A 14779-nucleotide genomic window follows, 5' to 3' on the forward strand; every position below is an offset into this window, starting at 1 on the left:
GTTGCTGATCACCATGTTTTTCAAGGAAAAATGGCCAGCAGCAGATGAGCCCACGCAAGCAACTTCTTGAGCTGAACCCCAGGGCCAACCACTTCATCTACTACTTGCTATCCATCACCCAAGCTCTCCATCACCTCCGTTTCCTGGATCGCATCAAGCCCTGATTACCCCCGTAATTAAAAATACGGTACTGTAAAATTATATTTTGCATATGTACTCTTATACTGTACATTACTGTATACATTATACATTCATACGTATTACTGTACAGGGTTGTAAACACAAAACCATGTACAGTATACTGTACTTTATGTGCAATTTAAGGGATTTTCAAGGGTAATTTTGACTATACGTGATTTTCGCCTTACGCGCTGACTTTAGAACCTAACCCCCACGTAAGATGTGACTCCACTGTATATGCAATTTGTGAATACATTTGGATTATCTTTATTATTATAATTAGATAAAGTATCAACTATCTGTATCTGCCCCTCAAGCCATCATTAACTGTCTGATTTCTCATAGGCATGACGCAGAGATGGGTTTGAGAAGAGATGAGGAGGAAAATGTAGTGGAATTCCATCCCACAATGCCATGCACAGATGTGGATAGGTTATGATGGTGAGGTCTGTGTACGAGAGAGTCAGTGCAGCAGGTAAGGCTGTGTTAGGGGTATATGACAAGGTAGAGATGAGGTGTGTGTGTATGTGAGGATGTCAATTCAGCAGGCACAACTGCACTGTGCAGGATCAGTGCAGCAGACACAGCTGTTAGGTAGAGGGGTGATAAGGTCCAGGCAGCAGACACAGCTGTATTATGTGGCTTTATGGGGCAAAGATGGTAGGGTGTGTATGGAAGGGGCGGGGGGTCAGTGCAGAAAACAGGGGTGTGTAAGTTGAGGGCAGCTGCTGCAGGCAGGGCTATTAGGTGCATGGGGGTGGTCAGTGTAGCAGGCATGCCTGTGTGAGGTGTGTGTGGGGGTGTGTGTAGTTAGGGGTAAATGCAGCAGTCGGAGCACTTTAAAGTGGGGTGTGTGTGTGTGAGTGGGTCAGTGCAACGGGCAGCGCAGGGTGAGCTGTGTGAGGGTTAGTACAGCAGGCAGGGTTGTGTAAGGTGTGGGCTGTACAGCAGCAGTAAGGGCGGTATGAGGGGTTAGACTATGTGTGGGTCAGTGCAGCAGGCAGGGCTATGTGAAGAGTTGTAGTGTGCGTGTATGGGACATCTGCAGCAGGCAGGGCTGTGTGAGGGATGGGGCGCTGTAATGTGTGTGGGGGGTCAGTGCTGCAGGCAGGGTGGTAGGAAGGGCTGTGGTGTGGGAGTCAGTGCAACAGGCAGGGTGGTAGGAAGGGCTGTGGTGTGGGAGTCAGTGCAACAGGCAGGGTGGTGTGAGGGGCTGTAGTATAGGTGTGTGGGGTCAGTTCACCAAGCAGAGTGGTGTGAGGGGCTGTAGTGTGCGGGGGGGGGAGGTCAGCTCAGCAGGCAGATGGTATGAGGGGCTGTAGTGTGCATGGGGGGGTCAGTGCAGCAGGCAGGGCAGTGTGAGGGGTTGTAGTGTATTGTGTGTGGGGTCAGTACAGCAGGCAGGGCGAGGTGAGGGGCTGTAGTGTATTGTGTGTGGGGTCAGTACAGCAGGCAGGGCGAGGTGAGGGGCTGTAGTGTATTGTGTGTGGGGTCACTACAGCAGGTGTTATGGTGAGAGAGGCTGTAATGTATTGGGTAGGTGGGTGGAGGGTAGGGAGGGGCCGTAGTGTGTATTGGGGAGTGTCAGGGCGTGTGCGGGGGGTCAGGGCAGCAGGCAGGGTGGCGAGAGGCTGTTGTGAGTGGGGGTGCCAGGACGCTGTGCGGGGCTGGGGTGTGTCAGTGCTCCTACCGGCGGGGTGCGATCGGGCCGAGCCGGCCGGCCGGCGGGGGCAGGTGTACGTGCGGGTTCCCCTGCCCTGCCCTGCCCGGCGCGCTGGAGGTGCGCGGCGCTCGCTGCTGGTGGTGGTGTTTGCGCATGACCCCTCCCCGTCTGCCCGCCCGCTCCCTCCCCCCAGGCGGCGGAGGTTAGCCTGAGCCTCAGACACAGGCGGCTGCTCGGCGGCGACGCAGTGCAGAGGTGCGGGCAGGTTGCGCCGGCCCTGAGCCCTGTCTCCTTCGCGCCCCGCCTCCCTCCGGAGCCCTCTCCCCGCGGCGGCCTCCTCTCCCCGGTGTCGGGCCGGGCCCCCGGCCATGAGCGCGGCGCTGGGTGTCCCCCCGCCGCGCCGCCTCCCCTGCCGCCCCCGGCGGCTGCCGGGCTCCAGGAAAGTAGCTTGATGAGTGTCCAAAGTAGCAGTGGAAGTTTGGAGGGGCCGCCATCTTGGTCCCGGCTCTCCACGTCCCCACCGAGCCTGCAGGGCTGCTCCGCGGCGGCGGCCTCCCTGCTGCACAGCGCGCCGCCCGGCAAGCCGCCCAAGGAAGGTAAATAGCGCGCTCCGTGCCCACGGCGCTGCGAGGGGGGCCCGGCCGCCGCCGGAGGCCAGTCCCAGGCTCGTAGGGCCGGGTGCGCAGTGAATGGGGGTGAGGGCAGGCGAGAGACTTGTCCTCATTGCAGGAGTATTTTCCCCTCCGCACAGGGGGGACCCCCAGATCCTCGCGTGAGAGACCCTCCCTTCTCCTGAGGGACAATCGGGAGACACCCCCTGGTCCCTAAATCCATCAGTTCCCTCCCTCCCCATCCCTGTTTGTTAGCAGCAAAAGCGTTTTGATATTGTCCTTCCCCCACCTTTTCCAGGGCTACGGAGGGGGATTGATTAATGTTTATTCATTTCCTTGACAGTTCTTATAGAAGGGGCTAAGTGTACGTGTTAATTTTTCATCCCTTCTCTGTGATTTTTATGGGAGATACTTGCATCCTCTGTTCTTTTCCTTTCCACATTTTATTCTTCACCTCATTACAAAGTAAAAGTGATTTGTTGGATGTATTGGGTGAATGTGGCTGCTGTTGCTTAATGGAAAGGGTCGGGTCCTTTTGGCATCATGGAGGTGGAGTAGAAAAAGAGACCGAAATCAAGGAATTTGTTTCCACCGGGGAGACACTTTTCTGAGCAGCTAATTTGGAAGACAAAAGTGACACGACACCTTAAAACGACCACAGAATGACTGCAACTTTCTCCTTTCCTCCATCACATCTTAGATGATGATATTTTTCTCCTCCCTCCCCTGCTCCTCCCCTCTTGTATTATACCGACAGTGAGAGCAGGGTGTTGTGGGTGTTTGCAGGGAATATCTGTATGAAGGTTATGTGCAAACAAGTCTCTTTTTATTCTGTTTCGGTTATTGTCCGTTTTTCTCTTCCTTGCACTTGAAATACATTGCCACAAGATGTAGCAATTATACAGCTAGTGAAATGCTTGGTGCTTTTAACTAAAATGACTGCTTGCTGTATACCAGTTACTGCTAGAGAACTTTTATACCCAAATGCATATATTTGTAAAGTAAAAAATGTGCATATTAAGCAGTTGTATAATTTGACTTGAAAGTTTTATGCAGTATTGATGGCCTCAGAATATTGAGTGCTTCTGTTGTCTTGTGTAGAGAACACTGGTAGCCATGCTGAAAACTTTCAAACTTAAAATAGGCTAATAAGGTCTTGGAGAGAAATTGGATCTTTTTATTTAGAGGACACTTGTGCAGTACTACAAGTTGAAGTGCTCCAATTTTTGTCAGTGAACAGTTTCAAGATTTGACAAAGTGTTGAGCCTCTTGAACATGTATAAGAACGAGTGTGTTCTCAATCTCCATGCAAGTAGTTGTTAGACTTGCACCATTCCTTGTGACTTTTGCACATGCTCTTAGATATGAGATTGGCCTGAATACGCTCCAGAAAATATATGGAAAGGTTGGATGTATGGCATATGTTAAAGATGCCAAGTAAAGTGGCAAGCATTTTATACTCTTGCCCCCTCAAGCTGAATCTTTAATAAGAGAAAACAGTGGTTTGTGTTTATATATATATACACATATACATAAATATATAAATAAAAATTTTTTACATTTATGTTTCTTATTTAAAATTGGTTAACAATATTACTATTTTTTCTGGCTACAATACTTTAGGTTGTGCAGTTCAAAGGTTAGAGTAACCACAAGACATGCTTTGTGCTCCAGGATAGCATAGTGTATTTACATACTATATTAATATCATTATTCCCTGTGTGAAGACAGCAGATTCTGCTTTTGCCTCTTCCCTACTGTAGAGTTACTGAATTATTTTTATTTGAAAAGAATGTGAGATAGTCTTTTTTATTTATTTAAATAAATCTCTATCTGTTGGGAATTAACACTACACCTTACATTAATGCAAAGGAAACTTGCATGTCAAAAGAACCTCACATCAAGGTAATATGTCCCATAAAATAAAAATCAGCTATTTAACAATGGACTTGCACTATTTTCCATTTATGCACATCAATAAGCTCTGTAAATGAGTAATGGTTTGAAAAATAGATTCATAGCTGTTTGTTCTCCCATTGGTTAGTGCTTGGAAATTTGGAAATGTCGTTTATTTTTTAATGCTGTAGCAATGACTAGCATTCTTTTAAAGTATCTTTTTTTTCTTTTGGTTGGAACACCCTATTCTGTGTCCTTTACTGTGTAGGAAGGAGACACTTGATTGTGCAAGTTATAGCCTACAAGTTATGCAGAGGCTGAGGGTGATGGAATGTATTTGAATACCTTATGTTTTGCTGTTTTTTTGTGTATCACACAACATCTGTTACTTAAATACTTACCAATTTTGCTGTTGGTAGTGAAAACTTCAGTAAAAATCACAAGGCCAGATTCCACTCTAAATTACAGTGGTATAAATGTGTTGTATATCTGAAAATCACCAGTATAACAGAGCAGAATTGGCCCAAAATTTAATGCACATGATTACTAGTTAGGTAGAAATGTAAGTTTTATATGTATTAAATTGATATAACTTTGCAAATACTTAGACATTTGAGGAGTTCCTGTAAAAATAGTGACAGACTTTGGCAATTTTTTCCCTAGAAGTTTCTCGGCAAATATTAATACTTATTATTATTTGTATTCCTGTAGCACCCATACTATGCTAGGTCTGGCTGTACAAATATGAAAACTCAGTCCCTGCTCTGAAGAGTACCCAATCTGGTCAGTGTTCCCGAATGCAGGTTTGCCTTGTGCATGCTATGCATGTGTGGTGTTCATAGGTATGAACATGAAGGAACATGAAGGAAGCCTGTTCAGAGTGGTTCCTTGTCTAAATTAAATTTTAAATACATAAATACTTGGGCAACTTTCAGGGATTTTTTTTACCTGTTAGCATTACTTGTGTGAAGTGTAGAACTCAACAATTGCAAAAAAGTTACTGGTAAATCCTTAGCAAGTCCACTGTCTCTTCTTGTTTCTTGACATGTAGTGGGAGATGTTTTGAGTTTTGAATCATTTTATGGAAGAAGTCAGGTGAGATAAGGCAATGCGAGAAATCTGGGAGGTAATTCAGATTTCATGGTGATACTTGGTGTTTATTTTGTTTTAAAATGTGAATGAATATAGCACTTATGGAAGAAAAGGTTTAGTGTTAGTACTGGCTTAGGCTTCCCTATATATCTTTATCAGTGTGCTGAGCTTCTTCTTGTAGGTTTCCTGTTAACAAGCTGACAGTCATGCCATATTATGTGGATTTGTGATGTGCACAAAATGAGTAATGGGAAAGGTCACTAAAATCACTTGTATCTTTGCCCTTTATAGGGGTGGAGTACAGGGCGCATTACAGAAACTCTTACCTGACCATAGCTCCCTGCTTCTGCTGGCTTCCAACTTCTAGCCAGCTACACTTCCTCCTTTTCTGTGCACTTTTGGAGGAAAGCATTGACACTTCAAACTCTAGGAAGTCAAACGAGGGGAGCTACATTCTTGTGTTCTTTCTGTAGGAAATGAGCCAGTATCTTGAGTACTTACCTAAATTTGCATGTAGGTTTTTGCCAAATAGATCCCCCTCCACAGGATATAGATGAAGACTTTTGAAAGTATTCAATATTATGTAGCCAACAGACCTAGGAGACATCTTCCCCTTTCCTCCACAGTTTCTTTCTGGACTGTTGGATTTGGCCTCCACTTTTGTGGATCTTCTAGGATTTCCAGGATTAGGGCTATTATTCGGTGTCCCTTAATATAATTTGTACAAAAATAAAAAAACAACCAACCAACCAACCAGTAACCCATGGGAAATTTCATTGAGATGAAGATAAGGCTGCAGGTAGTACACATCATTGGTTTGAGTAAATGTTATCTTTCAAGAATGTTAGTTTTACTAGTACACACCAACTTCAGAAAAACCCAGGAAATTGAGAATTAAGATTAAATTTACAAAACCCCAAACCTTTGGAAGTATGGAAATTCATAGTGAAGGTAGCCAAGTTATGTTAACTCTGCCTCATGTTGATTCTAGGCTACTATTTTTCTTTCTTTGCATGTAGAGCATAAAAACTTGGCAGTACAGAACACTGTACTCTAAAATTTGATACTGTTTTTCTTATATAGTAATTTAAATATTATGTGCTAAATTTTAGTAGTAGTTGAATTGACTATCTTGGCCTATATCTATAGAATATAAGGCATTATGTTATCAGATAATTTTATTAGTACAGCACTTTGTGCATCATTAAAAATCATGTGCATTTATCTGACCTAAACTTTCACCACTTTAGTATTAAGTGCTCAGTACTGTAAATAAACAAGTTAAGAGGAACATCCTAGATGACTTTGGAAAATAGTGTTAATATTCTGTGCATAAAATGCAGGCATTAAGTGGATTCACTTAAGAGTGGTAATATACACTTGAAATAAATTTGCTTCTAACTTGTCTTTGCTGCTCAGTATCACTAATTGAAAGCTTAGGCCTTTTCTATATACAGTTTTTATACTGGTTTAACTGTTTCAGGTAGGGGGGTTGATTTATTTTTTTTTTTTTGGTTACCAAAATGATTAATTTGATATAACATTACAGCTGCATCCACACTAGAGGTTATAAACACTCTTTTATATTAACATAATTGCACCCACACTAAGGGGTTGTAATGCTTTATACCTGTACAGTTAAATTGGAACAATCTTTGTGTGTAGACATGGCTCTGCTCAGTTGTCCTTCAGTTGCTAGCTACTGCAAAACTTGTTGCTTCCTGAAACACGTCAGGATAAGAATGTCATAACAGAACTTTGTGATGTCAGTACCTTAAACTCCATTGCATTTGGTTTTTTTGGTTTTTTTTTTTTCCCAATGAAGGGGAACATTTTTCTTTCTTCTACTGACTTAATTCGGGATGGCCACTTATTTTAAAGGTAACATAATCTGCAAATATCTTTCAGAATGAAAAATCTTGAGAACTATACTATGCATTCTGTATGCCACTAGACACAGAGTTAAAAGTTAAATTTAAAGTTAAATTTCACATTCTTTTTTGAAGGTCAACAAAGCCCAATCATACTGTGTACTAGTGGGCCTTGCTTGGTATTAGAGTCCAGCATGCACTTTACTGGCATTTTCAAGTAAACAATCAATCATTGATGGCTGCTTGACACAATAATCTGCCCAAAGTAATACTGTAACTAACCCCATTGAAGAAGTCACTGTGAGTATTGTGTTATCCCAAATCCTTGTAGATATTTGGTAATTTTCTGAGCCTTCTTTACACTAGAAAGGGCTTGCTAGTGTAACTTGTATCAATCCCCTAAACACATTCTTTTTTAGGTTTCTCTTTATTTTTGTTGTTTAGAAGTGTCTACATTAAGGCTTATATCAGCAAAAACTGTGAGTGAAAAATCCCCCTCCCCCCCACCAACATAGCTTTGCTGTTTTAAAGTTTTAAGTATAAATCAGGCCTCAGAGGCATATGATATAGACACTCCAAGCACTTTGGTCAACAAATTTAGCTTTTGGTGACTTTCCAGTAAACATTCACATGCTTCTAGTAGGGACAGGAGAATTGTTCACTATGACTGGCTGGAGAGAGGATGCAAATACTCTATGTATAAATCTTAAAGGTTAATTACAAAAGGAAAGGAAAGAACTTCCAGACTACATATGTAAATGCAACCCAAAAGAAGGATACCAAAGGTTCTTTGCCTTAAATGCCCAAGCTGCTGCCTGTAGCCCACCTGATTCCGAGAGAAAGAAACAGTAGTAGACCCTTGGTTTCAGCTTTAGTGGTGGTGTGCTTCTGGTGCTCCGATGATTGCATCAGGGGCTCCTCTATTGTCACTCTGCAATCCACTCAACTGTTGGTCTGTGTCCACTGCCGAATGGCTTCTGCTTCTGGGCAGGACAGACTACACGACACACCCTGTTCCCTACACTCCTTTGGCTGAGGCTGGCTTAACTTCTTGCCTCCTACTTGATTCCCCCCATCCCCTCTCCTCTGCACTAGATTTTCTATTTTTCAGCAGTTCCAGTGAGTCTGTTCCAACCCCCTATCTATTAAGCTACATGGCCTCCTTGCTGGGTTTCATTTTCCTGGGCCTTGTTTGAGCTTCCCAGAGAGGCCAGCTTTCAGTTTCAGAAACAGTTATAAATACGTATGCCTTTCTTTTTTAGGCATAGAAAGACACTGCAAATGATATTTAAAAAGAAACAACTTGTTTAGCCTTAAGTTTACCTTTCCATAAAAAATTGTTTTTCAGTTTATTTCTCAAGAAAAATTCAAAAACAAAATGTAATAACCAAGACGACATTTAGAGGAATACGAGTTACTATAATGATTTCAGAACAAAAGAATGCAAACATACAAGTCCATTGCTTTTAGTCCCATACCCCCCACCCCCTCCAAAAATGAACGCTGGAGAGAGCCAGTACATGGCTATATGAGTAAGCCATAGTAGTTACAAACATAATTTAATAAAAAGATGTCACGTGAGCCATGTTATAACACAAATGCATTAATACATCTGTTTGATTACAAATCTTTGTGTATTTTCGGCATTTCGTTTCCAACAGAGTGTGTCAAATACGGCTTTGAAAGAGAAATTTTTTTCAACTATTTAAAATAAACTAGAGTGAGGCTGATTTTTTTGCTTCAGTTCTCAATAGCCACATATAGGATGCACTGACTACCAGAGGACCCAAATGCACTTTAGCTGGAGCACATTAAACACCTGCATGGATGCTCTCACTCAGGAGTCGAAGTGGCCTTAGTTTGCTGTATCTTGAAGGAGAATGAAGCTACAGCGAACTATGGCCACTTTACTTCTGAATGAAAGAGTTCACAAGTTTTAGGGGGCACAGGAGAGGTTGGAAGTTTTAAAGCACATTAATTTATGTGCATTCACTTCACACCTTTTGATTCACCTTAACTTTCCTGAGTGTCCCCCGTGAAGACAAGCCCTAATAAGAGTTTATCATCTTTTAGGAATACTGTATGGGGGATGGTCTGAAACACACAAAAAAAAAGTATCTAGAAAAAAGAGCTTAAGATATGGGCCTCAAATTTACTATTTTAATTTTTATCAAAAATTACATTAGCTTTTTGGGGGGAGCTTTTAATATACACTTTTATTGATGTCTTTATATACCATGTCTTGATTCAGATTTATAACCCAGAAGATGATGTATGTTTTGAAAATTATAACTGTTTTTGTACCGTAGCATAAATTCTAGTTCAAAAGAAAAATGCTAAGCTTAGCTCTTATATTAACTTTTATTTTGACCATTCTTAACAGGGCCAAACTTTGAAGACAACTGTGAATCTTGGGGGGAGGTTATTTTCATATAAAAAAGTGACTGTAACAATGTAATTTTGGCTTAATAAAGAATTATTAAAACATCGAATGTAACAGCAGCAAAAATCTTTCACCAAAAAACATTTGGAAGAATTTGCTGCCAGTTTAGCATAAAGTTTTTCCTGCCAATTTAGAGTTACTTTGACTTAAAATGTGTTAATTATCCATCAGATCTAATGCATTTTGCAAAAAGGTAAAGAATCTCCAGTACAATGGCTTTAAAATATATTTTTACATACAAAGTATGAAGAAATATTTCAAAGTATGTTAAAAAGCACAACTACTTCAAAAGAGTTATTATACTCTCATAGACTTTAAGTGTAGAAGAGACCATCAAGTCCAACCTCCTGCATGTTACAGGCAAAAGAGCCTCCCCTACTCACTCCTGTAATTGACCCATAACTTCTGGATGAATTACTGAAGTCCTCAAATCATGATTTAAAGACTTCAACCCTTAAACAATGCAGACCAGACATGAGATTTGTTGTGTTGTTTAAGAGAATGGCTCTCCTTAAAGTTCTGTATAAGCACACTGGGTAATTACAACAATGAAACGTACAAGAAATTTTGTCATTTTAAGTCACCAGTGCCAACTAAGCCATCTTACAATATAATATTCACTTGCCTGCCTAAAAGAGTAAACCTCTTTTTCACTATCATTTTCAATTGTTTAGTTTTTTAATTAATCTTAAAATAAAGTTAAAAAGAGAACTCTGAGATACTTTATTTTGTTTTCACTGTGTTACTTGGTTTGTAATGAATCCGCTGATTCATTATTGGATGCATCCTCTCCCATTACCTGTATGATTTGGAGAGATAGGATTTGGCTACTGGTCATCCAGGGCAGGGACCCAAATCATTAACAAACCAGTAGAGTATACTTGGGGTCTTGAGTGGCCAGATGGAGGAAACAAGGCACAAAAGAACCAGGAATTGCCTGAAGGCCAGTTGCATGTAAGCAGCAGGCTTGAGACAGCGGCAGTAAGACAATGTCTGATAGATAATCACAGACCGAGCCTAGAATAGCTAGGACTAGGAAGATCAGAGGGTCTCTGGGTGTGGAAATGAGCATGGCCTAGTGCAAGGCTGAGAAAGGGACAGCAACCCAGCAACGCCGCACGTGCATGTTCGTCGGAAGATTTTTACCCTAGCAACTCCAGTGGGCCGGCAGGTTGCCCCCTAGAGTGGCGCCGGCATGGCGCCTGATATATACCCCTTCCGGCCCGCCCGCTCCTCAGTTCCTTCTTGCCGGCTACTCCGACAGTGGGGAAGGAGGGTGGGTGTGGAATGGATATGAGCAACACATCTCGAAGAACAACAGTTACAAAGGTGAGTAACCGTCTTTTCTTCTTCGAGTGATTGCTCATATCCATTCCAGTTAGGTGAATCCCAAGCCTTACCTAGGCGGTGGGGTCGGAGTGAGAAGTTGCGGCTTGGAGCACTGCGGAGCCGAAGGCCGCGTCATCTCTGGACTGCTGGACCAGGGCATAATGGGAAGCGAAAGTATGAACGGAGGACCAGGTCGCTGCCCTACAGATCTCCTGGATGGGGACGTTGGCTAGGAAAGCCGTCGATGATGCTTGAGCCCTGGTAGAGTGCGCAGTCACATGATCTGGAGGGGTATGAGCCAAGTCATAACAGGCTTGGATACAGGACGTTGCCCACGAGGAGATTCTTTGAGAGGAAACGGGTAATCCTTTGACGCATTCCACTACCACCACAAAGAGTTGGGGGGATTTGCAGAACGGTTTGGTTCTCTATAAAAGGCAAGCACCTGGTGGACGTCCAGTGAGTGAAGCTGTTGCTCCCTGCGGGACGAGTGTGGTTTCGGGAAAAAGACAGGGAGAGAGATCTCCTGGTTGACATGAAAGGCCGAGACCACCTTGGGGAGAAAGACTGGGTGCGGTCTCAGCTGCACCTTGTCCCTGTGGAACACAGTATATGGGGGATCTACCGTGAGTGCCTGGAGCTCTGACACCTGTCTGGCTGAGGTGATGGCCACCAGGAAGGCAGTCTTCCAGGAGAGAGAGAGCAGGGAGCAAGTCGATAATGGCTCAAATGGAGGGGACGTGAGCCGGGTCAGAACTAGGTTCAGGTCCCAGGTAGGGGTACGGCGTCGAACCTGGGGGTAGAGACGCTCCAAGCCTTTAAGGAATCTAGTCACCATAGGGTGAGAGAACACCGAGCGGCCATCCCCCCCTGGGTGAAAAGTGGAGATGGCCATCAGGTGAACCCGGAGAGATGATATCGCCAGGCCCTGTTGCTTAAGAGACCAGATGTAGGCTAGGATACTGGCAACGGAGATCTCGGTGGGAAGGATACCCCACCAGCAGGTGAAGCGCTTCCACTTGGCCTAATACGTCACTCTAGTGGAAGGCTTCCTGCTGCCCAGGAGCACCTGCCGCACTGGGGTAGAGCAGCGGAGTTCAGATCTGGTCAGCTACTCAGGAGCCACATCGTGAGGTGCAGAGATTGCAGGTCTGGGTGACGAAGCCTGCCGTGGTCCTGGGTGATCAGGTCCAGGTGAAGAGGCAGGGGGACAGGGTTGGCCCGAGACAGGTCCAGCAACATGGAATACCAATGTTGCCTGGGCCATGCTGGAGCTATCAAGATCAAGTGGGCCCTGTCCCTGGGCACCTTCAGAAGGACCTTGTGGATGAGCGGGAACGGAAGGAATGCGTAGAACAGATGCGTCGTCCATGGAATAAGGAAGGCGTCTGCCACCGAACCGGGTTTCCGGCCTTGAAAGGAGCAGAACATCTGGCACTTCCTGTTCCCTCGGGATGCGAAGAGGTCCATCTGGGGACATCCCCACCTCTGGAAGAGCGAAAGGGCAATGTCAGGGCGAAGGGACCACTCGTGGGAAAGGAAGGAAGATTAGAATCTTCTCTGCTAAGGACTTGTCATAAACCAAAGCATCTATTGTAAATAGAATAGTCAATAGACTAGTCTGCTTTAGCTGAATTCTGGGTTGAAATGATGTACCAGGATGGAGAAATTAATAGGGTACTTGTTACTACATGGCATATGCTACCAAAATGCACCTTCTCCTTTTCTCCCTCAGGATCACACCTATAATTTTTTTCTAAACAGGGATCCCTTCACAGCCACCTCCTTTGTTTTGTATGTTTAAGGTACATCGAGAGGTTTAACTGTTTTTTTTCTGTATTTTAGTTGAGGGCAGGACTTAAAAGAGAAATAGAAGGGACTGTTCTAGGCAGTTGGTTTATCTTTTGCTGTCTATACCTAACTCTATTGTTACTATATTAATTAGCATCTATTTAGTCACAGAAATACCCTGTACATTTTATTACTGCTGCTGTCCTTTTAAAAAAAGAAAAAGGCAACCATTAATTGAACTAAGAGTTACAAATGGTTGCCATGTTATAGATTTAGATGCCATTTGGTTATGTTAATATTGCATCAGCATTCACAAATATTTAGCATGCAGAATATACTTTGAAGCAGATTAAAAAGCTATCTTGCAGATGTGCTGTGTAATCTAGTATTGAATATCAGGATATGCTTTCAGAAATAACTGTTGTAACTAAGTGTATGGAGGAATGTAAAATTAGTATGAGAAATATTATTCATATTTGAGTTAAAATATTAAGTTAAATGCAGTTTAATGTTTAAAATATATTTATCTTTATCTTTATAATTTATGTAAAAATTCTGAACTAACAGTGTTTTTCTGAGCACGTTAAATCCTCCTTAATCTAATTTGAGTATTTGTATCAAGCCCAGCCTTGTTTTAATTCTTCCTATCAACTACCTGCACTGAGTCCTTCAGTGAAGCAACTGCTTTGTAATTAAATTGTGTTATTAAATGATGGTGAGATAATACTAACCCCCATGAGTGCTGAAACCCAAAGCCAAACTATGAAGGGCAAATTTCATTGTCTTTGGGTGCACCAACCAGGGTGGATAAATCAATGATTTAAAAAAAAAAATCTGATTTTTTTGTTTTAAATCAGATTTTTTTTGATAAAATGCTTTTTGAGGGAATAACCTATGTAAAGATAGTTTTAATTAAGATACATTATAGCTCAAAGATATCTCATCATGGAATAGGGATTATAAATTCTAATTCTATAGTATGAGACAATATATTCATGCAGTGTTTAAGACAAGTTTTGTAAATGAGTTCCAATAGTTCATGGATTAGGGACCCAATTTTATGGGGTTCCCCAGGCTTCTGTATAGATTATTTAGGTTAATCTTTCTATCTACCCAGTGAGACTCAGTGCTCAGTCTAGAAGATACCATCAGAGATGCTTAGTTTTGCAGTTCTCAAACTTCAGATTTGTATCTCCAGAGGTAAAATGCTTAACAGCAGAAATGTTTTTAGATAAATAAATAATATATAGAGGTGAGAAATAACAGATTCAACCCTATTTTCCTTCTGCAAATTTGTGTACACAGTGTCAATCCCTTACCTCTATAAAAGTGCAGAGTTTCAAAAAGTTCAATGAATATGGAGATAAATGTGAGAAGTGAGGGACATTTGCTTGTTTTGTTAAAATATTATATGTTTGCTCTAGAAGAAAAAAATATTTAACATCATTGTTTTAGTTAACTAAAACAATTTAAATGTCTGTCTGGTGATATTCTCCTCCTAATGGCAAGAAAATCCTCCAAATGTTAGTGATTAACCTGTTGAATTGGAGCTAGTTCACCTCCCAGTGACTTCATAAATTTCTGCATCAATTACCTTTGGTAAATGAAATAACCAAACAATTATTCATTTTCTGATATAGCTGATAATTAATATGAAAAGTTTTCAAAATAAATCACTGTTTAAAAATGTATAGTGTGTACCTTCTAAAAATGAAACCTACATTTATCTCTGAGTTGTGAAGAATATGTATGAAGGTTATAACAACCAACAAGAATGCACTTTTAGGTAGAAAACCATGATTTAAATGGAGTCTTCCTGACTAGTGGTTTAAATCAAATCCACCCTGACACCAACACTGCAATTAAACACCTATGGCTGGCCCATGTCAGCTGACTTGCACTT

General features: G+C 42.3%; 1 protein-coding gene across 4 annotated transcripts in view; it reads left to right on the plus strand.

Annotated features, from left to right (window-relative positions):
- The first annotated feature begins 633 nt into the window (after nt 1-633).
- TLK1 (tousled like kinase 1) overlaps nt 634-14779 on the plus strand; it is a 148022-nt gene continuing 133876 nt past the window's right edge. Inside the window, exon 1 of one of the 4 annotated variants that reach the window (XM_030580053.1) lies at nt 634-655. Coding sequence is in view for 1 of the 4 variants with exons in the window: in XM_030580050.1 (XP_030435910.1) it covers nt 2295-2439 (145 nt within the window). In the remaining 3 variants the exon portion in view is untranslated. Of the gene's footprint in view, nt 656-2077; nt 2099-2217; nt 2440-14779 lie in introns of those variants that run through there. The other 3 variants (XM_030580054.1, XM_030580050.1, XM_030580051.1) reach the window with 3 other exon arrangements.

Source organism: Gopherus evgoodei, chromosome 11 (assembly GCF_007399415.2).
Source record: "Gopherus evgoodei ecotype Sinaloan lineage chromosome 11, rGopEvg1_v1.p, whole genome shotgun sequence".
In the NCBI taxonomy this organism is placed as follows: Eukaryota; Metazoa; Chordata; order Testudines; family Testudinidae; genus Gopherus; species Gopherus evgoodei.